The following is a 19,911-nucleotide window of genomic DNA, read 5'->3' on the forward strand; positions in this document are numbered from 1 at the left end:
AACAACAGAATGCCTGACAAATGGGGCGACCGTGGCTCATAGGGTAGAGAGGGTCGTCCAGTAACTGGAGGGTTGGAGGTTTGATGCTTGGCAACTACATGTTCCTGTGCCGAAGTGTCCCTGAGCAAGACGCTGAACCCCTAACTGCTCCCTGGGCACCTGTCATGGGCAGCCCACTGCTCCCTACATAGGGATGGATCAAATGCAGAGAATTTTTTATTGTATATACTGTGCATTTTTGTTATTTTGTCTTCTTATCTTCTTATATTTAATATGTTCTACTCTGTTATTTTATTGTATATACTTGTGCATCATTTACTCTGTTACTGCGTTTGCTAAAGTATATCTTTGCTGCTGTAACATACAAATTCCCCCCTGGGGATGAATAAAGTATACATCTATCTATCTGTCTATCTAAAATCCCTAAAGAGAAGGATATAGTTAATGTGTGGGAAGGCTTCTGTCTTTTGCAGCCTACAGTATCTGCTGTCTATTTGAAAGGCAAGTTATTTTAAGACTGTGATTAATGTTTGCTGCCGCAATCAGACTCCTGCTCAATGACAGGGAAAGACTAAATCTGTGCAGCTATAGTGACAGTTGTTCACAGTTGGGTTAGTTAATAAAAAATGAAATGTGATAAAACCTAATCTGTAACTATTAAGACGCACAACAGCTTGAGGTAAGAATTAAAAAATGCTGTGAATGAGAGCCAGGATGTCATAGATGTTTTGATTAATAACACCAATCAAGAAATACTTGGTGCAAAACATACACATATGTCTTAATTAAAGGACAAGTTGGTTTTATGTCACTTGAGTAATATCAGTTGTTATGCTTTAATAAAAAAAAGAAAAGATAATGACGACATATAAGAATGCAGAACATTATACTTGAACTATACAGACTTCAGCCAGGTTTTTGAATAATGATGTTGTGTTGTATGTGGTGGCAGTACAGAGGCAATGTGTTGCTGTCCAATCGGGTCAAGGTTGGGCTGTGGCTGTGGCCAGCTCACACTGGGAGTCCAGGTGAGTGTGAGCTTTGCGGAAAGCTTTAGGTCTGTTTGGACAGCTTACAGCTCACCGTGAGGCCAGTTCACTCTCTTTGGAGGCTGGAGAATCTTTCCTTTTAGTCTGATTTCTTTCTGTCAGACTTGAGATGAGACATCTCAGGACACTGAGGTTAAAACAATACAGGCTTTGTTTATGTCTGACTCCAGGGGATGGCTGAACATTTGCGAGAAAAAAAAGAAAGAAAATAAATGTTTTTGTCCACCAAGTTAGGAGACTCTTTTGTAATTTGAACCTTATACTTGGGGTTATTCTAAGACATCTGGGTGGAACATACATTTACAATCACAACGTGCTAAATGAAAAAGATTCTCGCTGCATTCAGTGATTTCACAGCTTTTCAATGTTGGGACTTGACACTCACCAATGCCCTTCTAGCTACAGGCTATGAAAAAGCTATCATAATTCAAGTGAAAGATACTCCTACGCTGTAAAGCCTAATCAGCTGCATTACCAGTCTTGAAGAATCACTGTTTCACATAAAGAATCACCAGCGTGCCGTGAGTAACTCCAGCATTTTGTTAGAACATTTGGCACACGCCGTGTGAGTTGGCATCGTGTCAAACAGGGCCCTTTTCCCATTGCATGCCTATGTTTGGCTTCGTGTTTTCCGCAGAAAACTACTCGGTCACCTTATAAGGGGCTCTGAAAAAGTGCAAGTGGACATTATAAGGCCATCCCAGGATGAGAGGGTTAAATGCTGAGCCTCTTGACAACCACAATCCCCCATTGTAGTGGAGTCCTTGGGAAAGACACAGACACCTCTCTCCTCAGGGAACGCTGAATCCCATTGCAACTATAATTTACCTTAAGCGTTTCCTCACGGGCATTATGGATTCGTGAGTCATAGCAAATTATAATGAGCCGCTAATGTGAATCAATATTGGAAAGGCTTCTTTATATCGATTATGCTTTGTATCATGTAATTGGTTTATACAAGAAACCCATATGTATCAATGCTCAAGTTATGTTACTATAGTGATAGTTATCATATAGCTACATGAGGAAAGAGTCCTTGTAAACCTCTTGACACAAGCAGCCAGTCTATACAGAAAGGAGGAAGCAGTGAGCTTTACCCTATAACAAGATACATTGTAGTCTTACATAAAAAGTATAAAGATTATGAATTATAAAGCTCAGTTGATGTTTGGCTCTGATTATTCAGTGATAGTTCCTGGAGCCCACCAAAGGAAACATCCCATTCTGTCTATACTGACTTTATATATTTCCTATGCCTCATGTTGCTTTTCATGTATAACAACCTGAGATTTGCCAGGAGAGTCACAAAATTGCAAACCATAATCTAAAACAAACAAACTTGGTGGCATTTGAATATCTATTTTCCAATGCAGCTGGATGACTCCTCCATTCATGTGATTCTGCTGCACTCAAGTGGACAAAAATATAAGTACATGTGGGTTTATGTCTGAGTTCTCTGGAAACTCTATTTGGCTGAATGTAGTGTTACTTTTCCTTAGTCCTCTACCAAACGTAAACACATAAAACCATTATGATTACATTCTAAAACATGATATAAGTGGTCCAGAAGTTGTCTGAGGTTCATCACTTGCCTACATTAAGAGACCTCATAAAAGACCATATTAAGCAGTTGAATTTCAAGGTTTGAATTTTCCATATAAGTGGATGTAAAAATGTTTTTTTCTTTTTTCTTTTATTTAATTCTATTTTTTTTAGAAATTGTTTCTTTTAAATAAATTACTTAAAGTATGCAAAAGTGAGAACAAGGCGAGTCTCGCGATATTTACCACAGGGGTCAAAGTTAACTTTGGCCATGTGTTTATGTTGCCGCATCTACTACAGGACTCTTAGACACAGCTACAGTTTGCATTATATTTACATATATTAATGAATTTTGCAAGGCAGAGTTGCGTCTTCAGGAGACTTTATATTTCGTCACCGGAAGTTGGTTGTGTCTGAATATTCCGCTCCGCGTTAGCTTCCGTAGTTCGGCTGACATGCCAGTCTGCATCCTCTAGCTGCATGATGGCTTAGCGTGACATGTTTAAAATCCGACCGCTGTTGAGTGCCTTAGTTAACAACAGACTGACGTTAGAAAGAAACGGTAAGCGAACACATCCAAGACGATGTGCCTGTGAATGCATTCGGTGTGCAAGTCGTGATTACGCGTGTTCCTGTTTTTAAAAAAAATACCCTTTTTATCCGCAGCACTTCTCTCTCTTACCGTGTTTATATTTGTGCAACATGTAATGGCGTCCTTCGTCATAATCACGGCTAACCTTACAGAACATGACATGTAGATAGCTCACAGGCTCATAGGCGCGTCCTGGTCATGGAGTATTTCTCGGGTCTCTCCACAGGTGGCCCTTGGAAGTCGCTTTGCATGATGAGTGAAGGATCCAGAGATGAGCAGACAGCCACGCTGCTGAAAAGAGCCAACGAGGAGAACGAGGACTCTGCGGAGAAGGTGCAGGCTGCAAAGAAATTAAAAGCAGAAGAGGAAAAAGCTGAAGATGAAAAGAAATATCCCAAAAAGAAAGTGGTGCTCCTCGTGGCTTACTCTGGGAAGGGATACTATGGCATGCAGGTACATACTGTAGCTGATTCTCCTCTCCAAGCACTTTGTATTCTTTTTTTGTTGTTGTTGTTACGTCTTTCTAAATGTGTGTTTTCTGTGTTTCAGAGGAATGCCGGAACCTCTCAGTTTCGGACCATCGAGGATGAACTGGTCACTGCACTCATTAAATCCGGTTGCATTCCTGAAAACCATGGCGATGAGATGAAGAAGATGTCTTTCCAAAGATGTGCCAGAACGGATAAGGTACGAGTCTGTGCAGGCATCCCAGAAGGAGTATTTGTCATAGAACAAGGCCGACACGGCCATCTTTAAAAGTGAAATATTCACTGTATTGTGCCCTGCGATGTGAGTTTGCATACAACATTATTGTTATCGGTGTGTTTGTTTAGGGCGTGTCTGCTGCTGGCCAAGTGGTGTCTCTAAAGCTGCGGTTGATTGAAGACACCGTTGAGAAAATCAACGAGCATCTGCCACCGCAGATCAGAATCCTCGGTGAAACATTGGTTTTAATAATCCAGGTTTGTTGATTGGAGTTTGAGATGCTTTTTTAACATTCTGCAATTTTCTTCCTTTTTGTTCCATCAGGTCTTAAACGGGTGACCCAAGGTTTCAATTCCAAAAACAACTGTGATGCTCGTACATACGCCTATATGCTTCCAACAGTGGCCTTTTCCCCGAAAGACTATGATACTGGCAACATAGCAGCCTTCCGCCTCGAGCCCGGGACGCTCCAGAAGGTCAACGGTCTGTTCTCTCTCTACAAAGGAACCCACAACTTCCACAACTTCACTTCTCAGAAGGCTCCGAGCGACCCCAGTGCCCGCCGCTATATCACGGAGATGTCTTGCGGAGAGCCTTTCATCAACAGCAACATACAGTTCGCTGTGATCACCGTACGAGGCCAGAGCTTCATGCTGCACCAAATCCGGAAGATGATCGGCCTGGTGATTGCGGTGACGAAGCGCTACGCGAAGGAGGAGGTGATGGAGCGCAGCTGGGGACACAACAAGGTGGATGTTCCCAAAGCTCCGGGACTGGGCTTGGTCCTGGAAAGGGTTCACTTCGACCGGTACAACAAGCGGTTCGGCGGGGACGGGCTGCACGAGCGGCTGGATTGGGACGGCGAGGAGGAGGCCATCAAGGGCTTCAAGGAGGCTCACATCTACCCCACCATCGTTGAGACGGAGTGTCAGGAGGGCTCCATGGTCAGCTGGATGGCCACACTTCCCATCCATGACTTTGAAGCTACAGCCACAGCTACTGACGCACAAGACAATAAGGACCAGAAACAGGTATCTGGAAGCCATCGTCGAGTAATCGTGTTTACTTAAAGCCATGATGTTTGATGTTTAAAATAAATAATTTTGTTCATTGTTCTCCTCTTCCCCCAGGACAACGCAGATTTAAGAAATGACTCGGATTAAGTCACCCTGCCAGCTGAAAGAAGAGAGGTTTTCAGAACTAAATATTCTCTCTTTTGTTGGGAATTAGCTTTCTTTCAATCTTCCAAGATTGACTTTTGTTTGTGATATTAAATTCTGCTTCTCTTATACAAATGTTATTAAACAAACAAGACAATAAACACCTCTGTTCTTTATTGTACCCTGAGTGTTTCCTGGTGTTATTTTGTCCCTGGATCAGACGCTAATACCCTCTACCAATGTGTCTCAGCTCCATTAGAGCCGTTTGGGTCTTTGTCTTGTAAGAAGACACTTAAGGATAGGTTTGGATTTTTTTGCAATGCAATACTCGCATTCTTATATGCACCTCACCTCAACTTCACTCTAAGATTGGGGACAAAATTCACTGTCAAGCTCTCAGACAAGATTGTATTTTAAAGATCAGCTGTAGCTACTGTGAGATCAAGTGTCTATATTTTGTAATATCTTAGTGATCAGTTATTTATTTGGCCTTGTATCTTCAAATTTGTAAAGCCAGTTAATGCTTTTTGTTGAAAATGATTTACCAATTGGCGTGTGGTAAGATCACCGTGACGCAAACCTTAGATTGTGCTAATAAAATAAAAAAACGTTGGAATGAGACTTATTTATTTTCAGTCCATTTTTCATTCAGTCATGTACTGAGCTAGGAAAGTCAACATCACAAATAGTATAGAGCTTTTATTTCACAGCTGCAGGAGCAGTGAAGATGTTTACACATGAGACATCATCTGTTTGATTAGATCATAGTTATTGTGTTACATGGGAAATAGTAAATGTGTAATAAAACGTCTTTCATCTTTACCCTAGCAGTGGTTAGGTTGGTTTGTGTTAAAACCTAAACCAGGACTTCACCCTCCCGTCACTAGGAGGCGACACATCAGTTGATTGGTCAAGACTGGTGCTGCATTCACTGTCCTTTGAAATAAAAGGAAAGTAGAATATCCTTCTCAAGTATGTTTGCCGCACGTCTATGCATGATATTCGTATATAGTATATTTATATATTACGTAATTCCTTGTATGGCGATATTCAATAGTCGTTACTGTTTATTTTATTGTCTATTTTAAATTATTCACAAACAAAATGTCTATGATGTTCACATGGAAGTTCCAGGATGTTTGTAGTAATATGTTTCATGTTTCATATTATTACAAAGTAACTTGAACGCAGCATCAGCCAGTAAACATGGCGCCGGCCAAAAGACGCAACGTGATTTCGGCGAAAACATCAGAACAAAGTGGAAAAAGAGCTAAAGTTGACTTTAATACCAAAGTTGAAAATGTACTTGAGAGTAGAAAAAACGCCAACGACGTTTTCGACATCCTCGAGTTCCTCGAGGTGAATATATGCGCAACTACGTTTCACTGTTACAGGACCCAGCTGAATACATGCTGGTTAGCTAGCTTTATTGACACCAGGTAGGATGTTAACGTGCTTCCCTCGGTCACTAACACGATACACTGCATTGTGTGTTTTATTCTCCGTGTCCGTTTGCAGTCAGACAAGGAGAAAGATGTTGTCAACGCCGTCAATGCTTGCAGCAAATTGTTCAGCGCCTTGTTGGAGAAGAAAGAGCTGTTTTTGGGGAAACTACCTGGAGAGGAGGAGGAGGATGCGTTGAGTGGTGAGTAACGTTACTAGGTTAATAATAATAACAATTGTACATTACAATGAACCCTAGTTATGAGGTGGATGCTAGCACGTGTTACACCAGCGCTGACCCTCGCTAGGGTTGCAGGTCACATCTGTATATGTGTATATATATATTTATGTTTTCTGCTTCAGGAAGGTTGAGTGCTGAAGAGAAGTACCGCATGTTCATGCGACACCGATACAACAGCTGTGTGGAGATGCTGCTCGAGCACCTCAACCATGAGCTTCATGGTGTGAAGGTGACACACACACACACACTCACACACTCACTCACTCACTCACTCACTTGACAAAGAACCATGATGCTCCTACTGTAAAAATGTGAATGCAGATGAAAAGGAGAGTCAAGTAATTTGTGGTTGGTTACTGCCTTTTACAGCTCAGGTCTGTTTTCTATGTATTTTTTTAACAATAACTGTCTGAATACAGGAGAGTGCCCTGTGCTGCCTCATGAAGTTTGCTGCAGGAGAAGGACAGCATCCCCTCCAGGACCTGGACTGGAGTGAACACTACAGCTTCCCACGAGAACTCATCCAGGTAACGATTCAGTCAGTGGTGGGGATATGAACACACTTTATCTGTTCCTTTATGCGACTTCAATTATTTCCCCATTTTGTTTTCCAAGACAAGAAATAAGGCAGTTTTTTTTTTTTTTTTAAATCATCCTACCTTTTTGTCTGGCGCCTTCTGATGTTTTCTATGGTTTCATCATCAGGCCGTGGTGGACAGACTGCTGACCAAAACGGCAGACAACTCCCTGCTGATCTCCAGGTTCTTCGAGTTCCTGGAGATGGAGGACGTTCGCTATTATGTCATGAGCTCCATCCGGGAGAATGTGGCCAAAGTCATGGACAAAAACAAAGGGGTAGGGGGCGCTTAGTTCGTCTGCTGTTGCTGAGCGTGTTCACCTTCCTCGTCCCATTTGTTCCTTTTATTCCGTAAATATCACTCGGTGCGCTGAAAGCTGCTGGCTTGTCTCGTTCCTCTCAGGCGTTGGTGCCTGTGTATCAGAACAACGTGTTCACCCTCATGTCCAACATCGGTATGCCGAGCCAGGAGTCGGAGCTCAACAACTTCATGATCAAACAGGAAGGTGAGACCTGCTTGTTGTCGATGCCACAATGTTGCAGCGTTAGTTTCTTCTGTGTGGGGAGAAGAGGCTGCTGTTGTTAGTTTTCTACATGAATGCTGTTTTTTTTTACAAGTCATTAAACTGATGTTTTTTTTCTTCTTTCTAGCCAAGCATGAGGACTGGAAAGCTGCTAAACTGAATGTAAGTCAAATATTTTTTTAATCCGACTTTGACATTTCTTAACTTGGATATTTCCCCGAATATGATTTCAAATGTTCTACTTCATAACAGGAACACAAGCGTGCCTTTGAGAGGATGTGGCTGGGCTTTCTCAAGTATAAGGTATTCTAAAAAAATCTTGACTTTCACAGTCATGTCTAAATGTCTTTTTTTTATTAAAATGTCTTCACCGTGCCGTCTCGTCTCTCTGTTGTAGCTGCCAAGCAGTATGTACAAAAAGATCTTGGTGATCCTCCATGTCTCCATTTTGCCCCACTTGAGTAAACCCACGCTGATGATCGACTTCTTGACCGCGGCCTATGAAGTCGGTAAGTTGTGCGCGTGGCTCGGTAGTGACAGTACTTCAACATCTTCGTGTGACAACGAACGCTTTAAAATGACCACAGGAGCGTTTTTTTTTTTTACACAGGGCGATGCTGGTAATCCTGATGTTTTGTCATGTTTTTGTTGAACAGGTGGGGCTATCAGCCTGCTGGCCCTCAATGGGCTTTTTGTCCTCATACATCAACACAACCTGTGAGTATTACATGAAAAGGACAACAGCAGACTGAAGGATGTTTGAATTGCTTAATTACTGTACTATATGATGTGTGTTCCTGCAGAGATTACCCGGATTTCTACAAGAAGTTGTATAATCTTCTTGAGCCTTCTGTTTTCCACGTGAAGTACAGAGCACGCTTTTTCCACCTAGCTAACCTCTTCCTTAGCTCCAGGTAAGAACATTCATGCTTCACTAAAAAAAACAGTGTTTAGGGAGAATGTGATAATCTGATTCAAACTGACTGTATGACCGTGAATAACTCAAAAAGTGTGTATATATATATATATATATATATATATATATATATATTGCATTAGTAACATTTGCTGCATATGTGTTTGTGCCTTCCCCCAGTCACCTGCCAGTGTACCTCGTGGCTGCGTTTGCCAAACGCCTGGCTCGTCTGGCTCTCACGGCGCCGCCCACAGCCCTCCTCATAGTGCTGCCCTTCATCTACAACCTGATCCGGCGCCACCCATCCTGCAGAGTCCTGATTCACAAGCCCAGCACACAGGATGGTGAGCGGCAGCCACTCTCCCGTTGGTGGTTGTAATTTCATCAGTTTCAAAATGTCGGGGGGGTTTTAGGTTGCCAGTTCACAATCCAAGGAAGCAGTTTGTTTCTACTCATAATGACAGAGCCCGTGGAGGACCCATATCTAATGGACGAAGAGGATCCTGCCCAGTGCCGTGCCTTAGAGAGCAGCTTGTGGGAGATTAAGGTGTGTGTGCAGCATGGGATGGTTTTGGATTCCCAAATAAATCGACTATGACACTGAATTTAACTGAGCCATGACTTGTGAAAATGAGATGAAGAAATATCATATATATTTAGGAATCTAGCTTAATGGAAGCATACTTAATTTTCAACTATTTTCTACTCGTTTCCCGCAGACACTGCAGAAGCATTACCATCCAGATGTGGCCAAAGCTGCTGGTTCCATCAACACACCTCTGTCAGGACAAGAAGATGACATCAACGAGGTGCTGGAGATAACAACATATGAGGTAGTGTGACACTTCCGCACTTTAGATAACAGTTACTGTTACTCATACAGGATAATGCTCCTTTATACTCCGTTTGAGGAGCATGAATAATGCGTCCCGTGTTCTTATCCCTAGCTGATGGAGAGAGACCTGAAGAAACCCCAGACCAAGAGTGTCCCGCTGGAGTTTGAAACTGCCACACAGTTACTAAAAGGAGGGGGAGATGTGTTGGGACAGCACTTCTGTCTGGATTAAAACAAGGACGAATGAGCGACCTGCATTCTTACACACTATACAACTCTGGGATCAGTTCATCTGTCAGGGTGACTGTTTACAGCCGTTTGGCCCGGACAGGAAGTGAGAACAGACTTCTCTATGAGAGCAGCAGCAAGAACAACATGCATGCATCCAACCTGCAGTTGTGTTGTTATGTTTTTCTCCATGACTATTGATGTCTTTGATGTGTAACTATTGAGTGTCTATAAAATCATAGTGAATAAATCTCTGGGTTTGTATTTGGCACTTTTTTTGGGACTGTTAAAAGAAAGTTTGAGTATTGTTTGGCCTAAATTGTCATCGATGGACTGTTAAATTATTTTTTTTTTCTTCTGAATCAGGGCCAAAAGATAGCGATGATCTATTCAGCACAGATTGAAAAGCCCCTTGAGGCTGATTTGTGACACTGGGCTGTATAAATAATATTGACTCGACTTTCCAGCTCTACAGTGCTTAGTAGCCTATTTCTAAACTATTGAATGGTACTTTCACCGTTTGATTTCAGTCACCCCTTGCTACAGCAGCAGTAGTAACCATACAGCTACACCACTGCTAATCCCAGGCTACCCTAGCAGCTGAAGACCCCAGAGATAAAAGGGATTGGATCAGTATTGGAGTTCTACTAGCTGGTGGCCAGAAACGAATTCAATCTGGAGAAGACGGATGTCAGGCCTGTGTGTGTGTGTGTGTGTGTGTGTGTGTGTGTGTGTGTGTGTGTGTGTGTGTGTGTGTGTGTGTGTGTGTGTGTGTGTGTGTGTGTGTGTGCGTGTGTGTGTGTGCGTGGGGTGCTTTCAGTTCTACAAACAAAACCGTGTCTTTTACGCGTTACCGGGAAGTATCGCGGTCACGTTTACGCGATATTGGACCTTTAGCGTTAGCGCTACACGAGCACGAGGTCAGGTCTTTCCCCCATATGTGCGAAGTTAGCCTTAAACGCTCTTTTTCCCGTCACCAGTTCATGTTTCATGTTCTCGTTAAGTGTGCCATATGGTCGACCAGCAGGCAGCCCTGGGTACAGGAACACCGCGAGAGAGAAAACCCTGAATCACAACTGACTGAAGTCATGTCAGGTGTAGCGCTGTCCCAGACGCGTGACGTTCCTTACGGGCGGACGTGCTTATGTGGTGCAGCGATACACAGCATCCATGCATGTCTTAATTTTATTTGTTTTAATGTGAAGTTTTTTTAAATGTTATGTGTTTGTCTTTTGAGGCTCATCGTTTTTGAGGATTATTATCGGGAAGGTGAGAAGCCAACAGGAAAGAAGATCAGTGTGAAGAGGATGAGAGCGAGCTCACGTGGATGGGTAAAACGCAACCTTCCGAAGTCATCATAGTGACAGTTTGTTCCCCACCCAAAACAGTAGGATTTTTATTAACATTTAAGGTTTACAGTGTTGCAGGTGCAACATCATGTTCTTAGATATACGTTGTCCTTTTTCTAAGGATATGCAAACTGCAATTGTATGAAGTTTTTCTCCAGTTGCAGAAACTCCTGTACTGCAGACAAAGTCCATGCATTATCAGCTTTATACACGCAGAGCTTGGAGCATGTCTCCAAAACCATTTAAAGCTATTTTTGTTTGTAATAATGCCATAATTGAACTCCGCGTGTTTCTAATTAGGAATGTGCTAAAGTGTTAATAGCAGAACAATAATGCTCAGAATTAACTACATGGCATCACAATAGTAATGCTGTTCTTCAGAGGGAGGTGACATATTTACGGCAAATCAATCATAGTAATGGGCTAATAGAATAATTAATAGATAGATGAAAACCCCCATTGAGGCCTGGATAATGAGGCACGCGCAGCATCCTCCTCTCACTTTAATACATCTGTGAGATGCTTACCATTGCAGCTTCATACATGGCTTGGCGGGATGGGACATTTCTGCATGAATCTACAGGACTCCTGAGCTTTGTGTTGTTGTTGTTGTTGTTGTTTTGTCTGTCCTCGTCCACCAGTCCCCTGCAAGGAAATAGAAGCTGTCCAAGGTGAGTCAGCACTGAGAAGCTGTTTGAGCAGTTGGCTGAGGCTTTAATAAGAGAGACTGGGGAAGAGGGAGCTGATTCATTTGACAATATTTTATTTTTTTTCTTATTTCCTCTATAAGAAAAAACTGGTTGAAAACAAATCACCCGTATTTCTTCTTTTTCCATTGGTTGATAGTACCCGCCCCCCCCCACCCAAAAAAAAGTATTTTTAGCATCACAATTTAGTTTCATTACTGTGATCTTGTTCTGCAGTTGCATTAGTCTAAAAGACAGAACGCAGATGACTGAAATCAGCTGTTTGAGTCTTTATTATGATGCAGCAGCAGCAGCAGCAGAGTCAGATAAATCCAATCTCCTGAAGCAGCATTAACCTTCTTAACCTTCCATGTGTCACTGTATAGTAGTTTCTATGGATACAGTGGGCACACATGCATGCTTGCATGTGTGTGTGTGTGTGTGTGTGTGTGTGTGTGTGTGTGTGTGTGTGTGTGTGTTTGCGCAAAGGTACAAAACAGGATACATAGATGGGGATTTAGGACTGACTGATAACATCTTATGTTTTTTTCCATGCTCCCCCCTGTCATTGTGTTGCTGTGATACAGTAATCCTCTGTTATGTAACTGAGTGTCTCTCTCTCTCTCTCTCTCTCTCTCTCTCTCTCTCTCTCTCTCTCTCTCTCTCTCTCTCTCTCTCACTCACTCACTCACTCACTCACTCACTCACTCACTCACTCACTCACTCAATGAACACACTCGAACACATGCACATGGACACACACATGTATATATCAACCACACCAGTCAGCACCTACACATGCATGTAGACGTACCGATGCAGGCGGCATGCACTGTTTAACTGGACATTGGATCGATGATACACTTTGCAGTAACAAACAAGTTCTGTGTTTTGAAATGAAAGAAGATGAAGGAATTGTACAGTAAGTGTCATGGAACGTTTATGCTTGAGGTGTGAGGTTTGCAGTGTGTGTAACCTCTTGGTCGTGTGGGTTTTTGCAGGTGATAATGCGGGATCACACGTCCGGCGCTAACATGGAGGAGCTGCTGAGGCGCTCTCAGGTGGAGTTGCAGTGGATCCAAAGACAGCTGGCCATGATTGCTGCCAGAAACATACAGCATCACCACCTGCACACCAAGGGCAAGGTATCTGTGGCTCCACTGTAGTAGGCCTGTGTTACTGCTACTGCCGCTACGACATGAAAGCACGACTAGGAGGGGGACGTTTGCTCGTGATTAAATGATCCTGTTATCAACATAAAACAGGCCTCCTCTGTTAGTAGCCCACTTGAGAGGAGGGCATCTGGGGATAAAGCACCACTTTCATGGACTGTCCTTAGAAAATAGGAACATCTGCTCAACCTAATCTGATAGATCTACAGGTTATTGTGAGGCAACATTTGATGACGCGTTTAGACTTTCCTCCGCTCTTCATGATAGACTTCCTGTTGGAGTTTGTCAACCGCCTTCTCCAATACGCTCTTTAGAACACAGATGTAGGTCTTTGCGATGGCATTCGTTGTGATGTGTAATCTTTTAGTTTAACAAGTCAAACTTTGACCTAATATTTAGCCCTACACTTGAATTCTTCAAGCTCAAATAGATAGAAAATCTTATCACTGGGAAGGTCTATTTTCTGATCTGTAGAGCACAAAAGCAGAACAACTAAAATATGATTTCAACATCTATTTTTGTTCTTCAGCACGGTCACCATTGTTATTCCTGAATAATATTTAATCTCATTCCCGCTCCTCCAGTCTTAACATTTTAAAGAGTTTCGTGTTTTTGACCGCAAATCCGTTGTTGTCAATAATCTTTTCCCTTACACGACCCTAACAAATGAACCACTGTCTGCTGCTGTGGTTTTAAATCTTCCTATACTACAAATGTTTCGGGAGCTTTGATGCCATGTCCTGGTTTAGATGTGCCGGTCAACAAGATGGATCGTAAAAGGCATTTCTATCCTTGACTGATATTCTTTATGGGGATAAAAACAGAAGCACTGCAATGGCTCAATGAGAAGAACTCAGACCTTGAAGTGAAATATCAAATAAGCCAAATATTTAACAATACATTCCCATACAAAATCTATTTAGTTTGTGTCACCAGGTGTAGAGAAAGTCTTCAACCGATAACTCCATCCCACATGTTTGGATTTTTCCTTTTATTCAATATGACCAGAAGAGGACAGCATACTTCTTAAAAAACACATATCAAACATTACAACTTGCCCGGCCACACCACGCTGTAGAGGCAGCAGCTTGTTGGGTAGTTAAATGACACGCTGCCTTCAGCTATTTGCATATTTAAAGGGGTCATTGCATATTTTTGCCCAATCCGGTTTCCATCTGTTCCTGAACCCCTGGTCTCACAGGGCTTCATGTCACGAAAACCAGTTCACTACGAGAGCAACGCGTCTACAGTAAGGAAGCAAGCGTTGCTAGGCAACAGAGTGGAACAAAGAGTACTTTCTGCTTTCTCTTCTCACTCACGCACACTTAGTGTCTCCTTTCTTTCTGTCCTCTCCTCTGTCCTGTGCCTCCGCTCCGGTGTTAAACGGAGGACGCCTATCGACATAATACATTGAGTGCCTGCTGCTGATGCAACCTCACTAAAACCGCCGCGCTGATTCAATTTGAGTCCTCCGATCGGGGATTTAGAGGAGGTGAAGAGAGCGGATGGATGGTTGTATCTGAGGTCTGTCCAGGAACAGTAAAGTGTAGATTGGATTTGATGCTAAAGGAATGTTGCAAGTAGTAATACCGGGGCAAACGTTAAACATGTGATATATATATATATTTATGTGTAAATCTGGAGTGTGTGCTTTGTTGCTTCTGTCAGCAAAACAGAACACCAGATGCAGAGGAAACAGGGATGCTGGACAATGATCTACTCTGCTTGGGAAATCTATTCAGAGAGGACAAAATGCTCATCTATGATGTAATGATTTACACATCACTGCTCACCGGATTTACTAAGTCCTTTTAAATGAAAGCTGCCCTGCATGTCTTTTTTTTTTCCTCCTTTTTTTCTTGCCAGCGTGACGTCGTTTTGGGGTGTGCACATGTCTGCGTATGGGCGAGACGGAGAGCAAAACGAGTCAGGGAGGGGGGAAGCAGAGAGCGCGAGAGGGAGCGTTAACACATTCAGGGGTGGGACTCAGGGTGTGTGTGTGTGTGTGTGTGTGTGTGTGTGTGTGTGTGTGTGTGTGTGTTGTCTGAGAGTGCCAAGCTACTGTAGCTTTTTTTTTTCTTTGCTTTCACTGATCGGGTGAGAACCTCCAGCCTGTTCCAGTAGCGTACAGAACAGGCAAGCTAGTGGAGCTGCAGATCTGAAAACGCTCATCACACACACACAGGCACTCATGCACCGGCAAACACGTGCATACGTGCGAACGAGTCACCTCTGCCTCCACTGCCAGCCTGTGATGTGACAGGAAGAGAGTCATTTTGGGACATTAGCGGCACTGCTTTGAAGGTAGGGACATTGTCAATGTTTGTATCCGCAAAGACATACATGTCTGTCCACGCTGCTGTCCCCGTTCCCTTGTATGGACTGTTAGACACTGTTGATTTTTGTTAAACTCCAAACACACACATTATGTGCTGGATGCTGCTGTAGCTGCTGTGATTCCGAGAGGTTTAATGCATTCTGGGAAACACAGGACAACATGTATTCTTTTCATGAGGAGCAGCGATACGTGTTTGTGAATGATACGGAATTATTTATCTCCCGAGCAGTTGACGCTAGATTTATAACAGTCTGTCTAAATCCAAATCCAAGTGAAACACGTTCATAGCAACACTCGCGCTGGAGAAGAGTAGCTTGATGGGCTTGAAAAGACTGATTTTCTCTTTGTTGGAGATCCATTTAATGACGGGTCAATAGCTGTACATCCGTGGCTGAGTGCTTCAGGCAGCCCGGATGCAAGTGTTGCACTCACACACCAGATGGCGATGTGGCAATCCATTTAAATCACACCCCAGTCAAAATAAGATTACCTCGGGGTATCCTGGCGGGTCGGTTGGCTGAGCACACGCCACTTAACCACAATGCCCTTGGTTCGAAGCCAGCCACCACATGCTGCTTTACTAACCCACTCTCCTGTGTCTCTCCACCGTAAGTCATCCAACAAAGCAGAAATGCCATTAAAATCCTAGAAAATGGTGGTTTTATTAAGTGAATCACTGTATGTACTAGACTCGCAGCATTTCTCGACGTCCGTGAAGAATTAAAATCGGTAGCTATTAATTGCTGCAGAAGTGGAGGAAAGCCCAACTGTGCACAGAATAAAGTACTAAAAAGCCACTATTACATAATTATATGCTGTAACATGTTAATAGCTACCCACATTATCTGCTTTGCTTAATCAACAGTTAACCCCAGCTTCCAGTTGTTCATCGGTTTTAAATAGATAATCCATTCACAGTCTACCCATCATTGGTGGGCAGTTCACAGAAAGTGAAGCTCCCTGAATGTTTTCCTTTTCCAAGAAATGTGTCCATGACTTTCTCGTTGAGTCGCGACTTGTAAAGCGTGCTGCCTCTGTGTAAGCTAAAGTTAAACTCCCTTTTGAATCAAGGAAAACTTGATTCTATTCAGCACTGTGTCCCGCGATAAAAGATAACTTTCTCACCTTTTCTATTGTGATTGGTAAACGCAAAAGGAATTTGTCTCTTTTGATGAAGGAAAAAAAAAAACTGCATATAATTTAGCATATAAAATGGTTAAAACTTTTTACATTGTGTGTCACTGAAATCAACAATAACAGACCTTCCGTTGTCAACCTAGCGACTGAGCGAAGGTGAAGTACACTGCTGGATCATTCAGTGACACTGGGAAATACAGACGTCACCTTCACCAGTAGTTGCCGAGCTATTCCTGTCATTAGGGTTATCGATCAATCATGTGGTTACACTTTCGTTATCGCAGACTTCCTGTGAGCACCCTATGCCTGGATTTTGAGATACGACAGGAGGAGCATATACCGTTGAGGAGAGGTTACCTCAGACACTTTTCACAGAGCGTTTGCGAGCTCCAGTAGGGCTTGGGAGTCAGTTTGAGAGCACGGTTTTAGACCGACGAGTCCACTTGATATTTCCTTAGTGCCGTCTCACTCCTGTCTTACCTCCAGTCAAAACTTAATTTATTGCTCGAGTAATCTTTTACCTTTGACTGACCCCTTGAGATGGACTAGCTTTATTCAATAGGATTAAAAGACATGAAAGAGGAAACAAGCAGTTTTGGATACAGTGCTTGGCTTGGATAATAGCGGCTTATGAGACATTGTAACAGATTTAGACAAACACTTGGAAATTATTATTCCGTCTTTGTGTGTGTTATCCACCGTGATGAATACAAAAAGGAAGAGAAAGACTGTTTTTGCTTAGTGTGCTGTGTTTCTCTTGTGATATACGGTGTCGCATCCTTCCGCACATCGTCGAGCTTCTTATTTACTCACTATTCATATATCTTATGTTCATCCACAGTGCTCTATGAAAGACAAACAGAAGAACCGCTGTTCCGTCATAATGACTCAATGAATGAATGAATGCCAAATGTCGAATCCACATTGATATGAAAGGCTGCCATTCAGGAAGTGTGTGACACGGCCCACCTTTGGGAGTGAATGCACGGCCCCAGAACGTGTCTCACTTTTGTCCCTTTTATATCCCTCCCCTCCTGGCTCACATTTAGCAGGAGATGTCGTCGGTGGTTTCTCGTGGCCCCCAGAGCGCACGAGTGCGTCACGATTCCCAACTCTGACGCAGCTCCTGTCAGAGCAGCTTTGGCAGCTCCCTCGGCACAAGGACGATGTCTCCCAAGTGGACGGCACAGTTGGGCCCTGCCCGTCTCGGGACCGGTGTGCAGTGGCAGCCTCTGTTGTCCGGATGACTTTGTTACTCGCGTGCACTAATCACGTCTCAATTAGACGTCTCGACCTGGCGTTGATAAGTGTGCATGAGTACCGTTAATCTGCTCCAGTGCCCAGCCTGCAATCAGTTTATAATTTTATAATAACCACATGTTGTCGGGTTACCAAAGTGATAACCTGTTTTTTTTTGTTTTTTTCGAGCGCACATTCAGTTTTTTTTTGTTTTTTTTGCACCAACGGTTTTCTGGTCTAAATGACTCATGCATCAGTTCTCACACGGATGTCCATATGGCCTAATATCTCACTCTAAATAGGCTGACTGAATGTGTTAGTCTGTCTGTCTGTTTAGAAAACCCACAGTACTGGTTGGCAGGTCTATCTATCTCTCTGTCTGTTCTTGGAAAGTCCACCGTATTACACTGGTGGGTCTATCTGCAGGCTTGTCTGCTTGGCAGGTCTGCTGCAGTAGCAGGTGTATCTGGCTGTCTTTCTGTCTGCTTGGCAGGTCCACCACACTGGCTTTGGTAGCTTCGGCTGTTATCTGTTAACAGACATATTGCCTGCAACTTTCTTTTTGGTCTTTGTGGAGGATGATAGTCTAGCTTGCAGTCAGGGGATACGGTTTGTTATTTTTGTGCGAGTTCTTTTATGTGCCTGACAAGATGCCAAATGCTCTGCTAACACGCTAATTGATATATCAGAGTTATATTAACCGATATTAGGACCATCTGTTGGTTGGTCTGTTCTGCGGGTTTCTACAAGGAAAAAAGTGCTTTAAGAGAAGAAATTGGCATATATTTCCCTCTCTTCCTTAATTATCCTCCAAGTGGTAATTTAAATTTTTAGAGGGAGAAAGCATAGATGAAGAGAAAAGTGAACAGACTTCAGAGTAATGCAGCACAGATTTCTTTTGTCTAGGGTGGTAATGTTTTCCCTTTTATAGCTCTGGTAATATTGGAGTGGCTGGGCTGGCTAAGTGGGCTTTTTTCAGAAGGCAAATGGGAAGACTGCACCCCATTTGGGATTTAATGATTGTAGCTCTCCAAACTGTTCCCGTTTCATACTTTTACATTACTAAAAGTAGATATTCTGGAACAGAGCATCAAATCTGTTTTTAGATTAACTTCTTTCATCTGACACAAAATGGAGCAAAAGGCACCCTCACATCCTTGGAGGGTGTTTAACTTCTGGAGGCGCGGGCAGAGTGTACATGCACTTATTCTAAATCAGCTTCCCTCCTTACCTCGGCCAAACAGCTGCTCGGTTCCTCTGCTATCTGCAGCCCCTCTGGTGGCCTCAAAGTCATTGGAAAATTTAAGAAAGTACAAGATTGGCACCAGAGCAGTTCTCTTCCAAAGCAAGACAATTGTTGACTCAATAACGTACTATCGAATCGTACACATGGATGTCTGGCGCGAAGGAAAGCTGAGCAATACCAGAAACTATTCACCACCCCAATCTGCCCATTACAGATATGCAGTTTATTTCCATGGAAGGTCCAAGCGTCAGAGTGGAAATTCACTTTCAAAGGCCATTCTAATCCATCAAGAAAACTTCTAAGGAGAAAAACACTGACTGGCAAATCCTGCTGAGGCTCAAAACCTGTTGCAGTAGCAGCTTCATTTTCAGGCCTGGTAATCCTTTTCCTGTGACTGACCCCGCGGGACGGGACTAAAGCCTGAGGACGTCGCCGTAAGCAAGATTGACAGTAGCCTCACGTCCTCTTCCATAACTTATATTAATCAAGTGGCGGCTTCCTCCTTATGTATGCTTTTCATACCCACTAACCGGCCTGTCTGTTGTTTCCTCAACAACTAGTGGATTGGATTGCCATGTGGTTTGGTACAGATATCCATGGTGCCCAATGATTTTGGTAATCATCTGGCTTGTTCTGTAGTTCCACCAGCGGGTCAAAAGTTTTCATTTATCTTGTGAAATATCGCTCCATATAACCTTTTGTAATCCCTTCTTTCACATTCATGGTGTTGAGTGAAATGGAGTTATCCTCAGGATGAATTGTAATAATGTGGGCGATCCACTGATTTGTCCAGTATTTTGGTCTACGAACAAATAAATAGCGCAACTAATCACGTTCAGTTATACTTATCTTATATATGCTAGTTAGCGAGTGCTATGCTAACACACTAAACTACGTTGATGAACATGGCGGACATCATGCTCAGCATCAGA

At 43.0% G+C, this 19,911-nt stretch overlaps 3 protein-coding genes across 7 annotated transcripts in view; all 3 read left to right on the forward strand.

The window, feature by feature from the left end:
* The first annotated feature begins 2,865 nt into the window (after positions 1-2,865).
* pus1 (pseudouridine synthase 1) lies at positions 2,866-5,229 on the forward strand. The gene is made up of 6 exons (XM_068705878.1): positions 2,866-3,153; positions 3,410-3,636; positions 3,733-3,870; positions 4,017-4,119; positions 4,213-4,919; positions 5,019-5,229. Exons 1-6 carry the CDS (start codon positions 3,090-3,092, stop codon positions 5,049-5,051), a joined length of 1,272 nt encoding a protein of 423 aa, XP_068561979.1. The 5' UTR covers positions 2,866-3,089; the 3' UTR covers positions 5,052-5,229.
* A 1,019-nt stretch (positions 5,230-6,248) lies between these two features.
* noc4l (nucleolar complex associated 4 homolog) lies at positions 6,249-10,063 on the forward strand. The gene is made up of 15 exons (XM_068705494.1): positions 6,249-6,407; positions 6,567-6,693; positions 6,855-6,961; positions 7,152-7,259; positions 7,438-7,587; positions 7,713-7,815; positions 7,961-7,995; positions 8,086-8,136; positions 8,231-8,342; positions 8,490-8,550; positions 8,637-8,747; positions 8,930-9,093; positions 9,214-9,296; positions 9,469-9,582; positions 9,697-10,063. The coding sequence occupies exons 1-15, from the start codon at positions 6,255-6,257 to the stop codon at positions 9,814-9,816; spliced, it is 1,599 nt and encodes a 532-aa protein (XP_068561595.1). The 5' UTR covers positions 6,249-6,254; the 3' UTR covers positions 9,817-10,063.
* A 997-nt stretch (positions 10,064-11,060) lies between these two features.
* LOC137868878 (RIMS-binding protein 2-like) overlaps positions 11,061-19,911 on the forward strand; it is a 55,492-nt gene continuing 46,641 nt past the window's right edge. For 3 of the 5 annotated variants that reach the window (XM_068705879.1, XM_068705883.1, XM_068705880.1), the window contains exons 1-2: positions 11,061-11,199; positions 12,849-12,992. In XM_068705879.1, the coding sequence (XP_068561980.1) occupies positions 11,140-11,199; positions 12,849-12,992 (204 nt within the window). In that variant the 5' untranslated portion in view covers positions 11,061-11,139. Of the gene's footprint in view, positions 11,833-12,848; positions 12,993-19,911 lie in introns of all 5 variants that reach the window. The other 2 variants (XM_068705881.1, XM_068705882.1) reach the window with 2 other exon arrangements.

This window comes from Cebidichthys violaceus, unplaced genomic scaffold (assembly GCF_023349555.1).
Source record: "Cebidichthys violaceus isolate CVI_PGR_0920_01 unplaced genomic scaffold, fCebVio1.0.p SCAF_12, whole genome shotgun sequence".
Taxonomy (NCBI): Eukaryota; Metazoa; Chordata; class Actinopteri; order Perciformes; family Stichaeidae; genus Cebidichthys; species Cebidichthys violaceus.

Bases quoted from the DNA above. Each gene is read 5' to 3' on its own strand.
- pus1 (XM_068705878.1), top strand. From the start codon at position 3,090: ATGTTTAAAATCCGACCGCTGTTGAGTGCCTTAGTTAACAACAGACTG. The intron at 3,871-4,016 runs GTACGAGTCTGT...GTGTTTGTTTAG, and splicing joins GATGTGCCAGAACGGATAAG to GGCGTGTCTGCTGCTGGCCA. The intron at 4,120-4,212 runs GTGAAACATTGG...TTGTTCCATCAG, and splicing joins ACCGCAGATCAGAATCCTCG to GTCTTAAACGGGTGACCCAA.
- noc4l (XM_068705494.1), top strand. From the start codon at position 6,255: ATGGCGCCGGCCAAAAGACGCAACGTGATTTCGGCGAAAACATCAGAA. The intron at 6,694-6,854 runs GTGAGTAACGTT...TTTCTGCTTCAG, and splicing joins GGAGGAGGATGCGTTGAGTG to GAAGGTTGAGTGCTGAAGAG. The intron at 9,583-9,696 runs GTAGTGTGACAC...TCTTATCCCTAG, and splicing joins TGGAGATAACAACATATGAG to CTGATGGAGAGAGACCTGAA.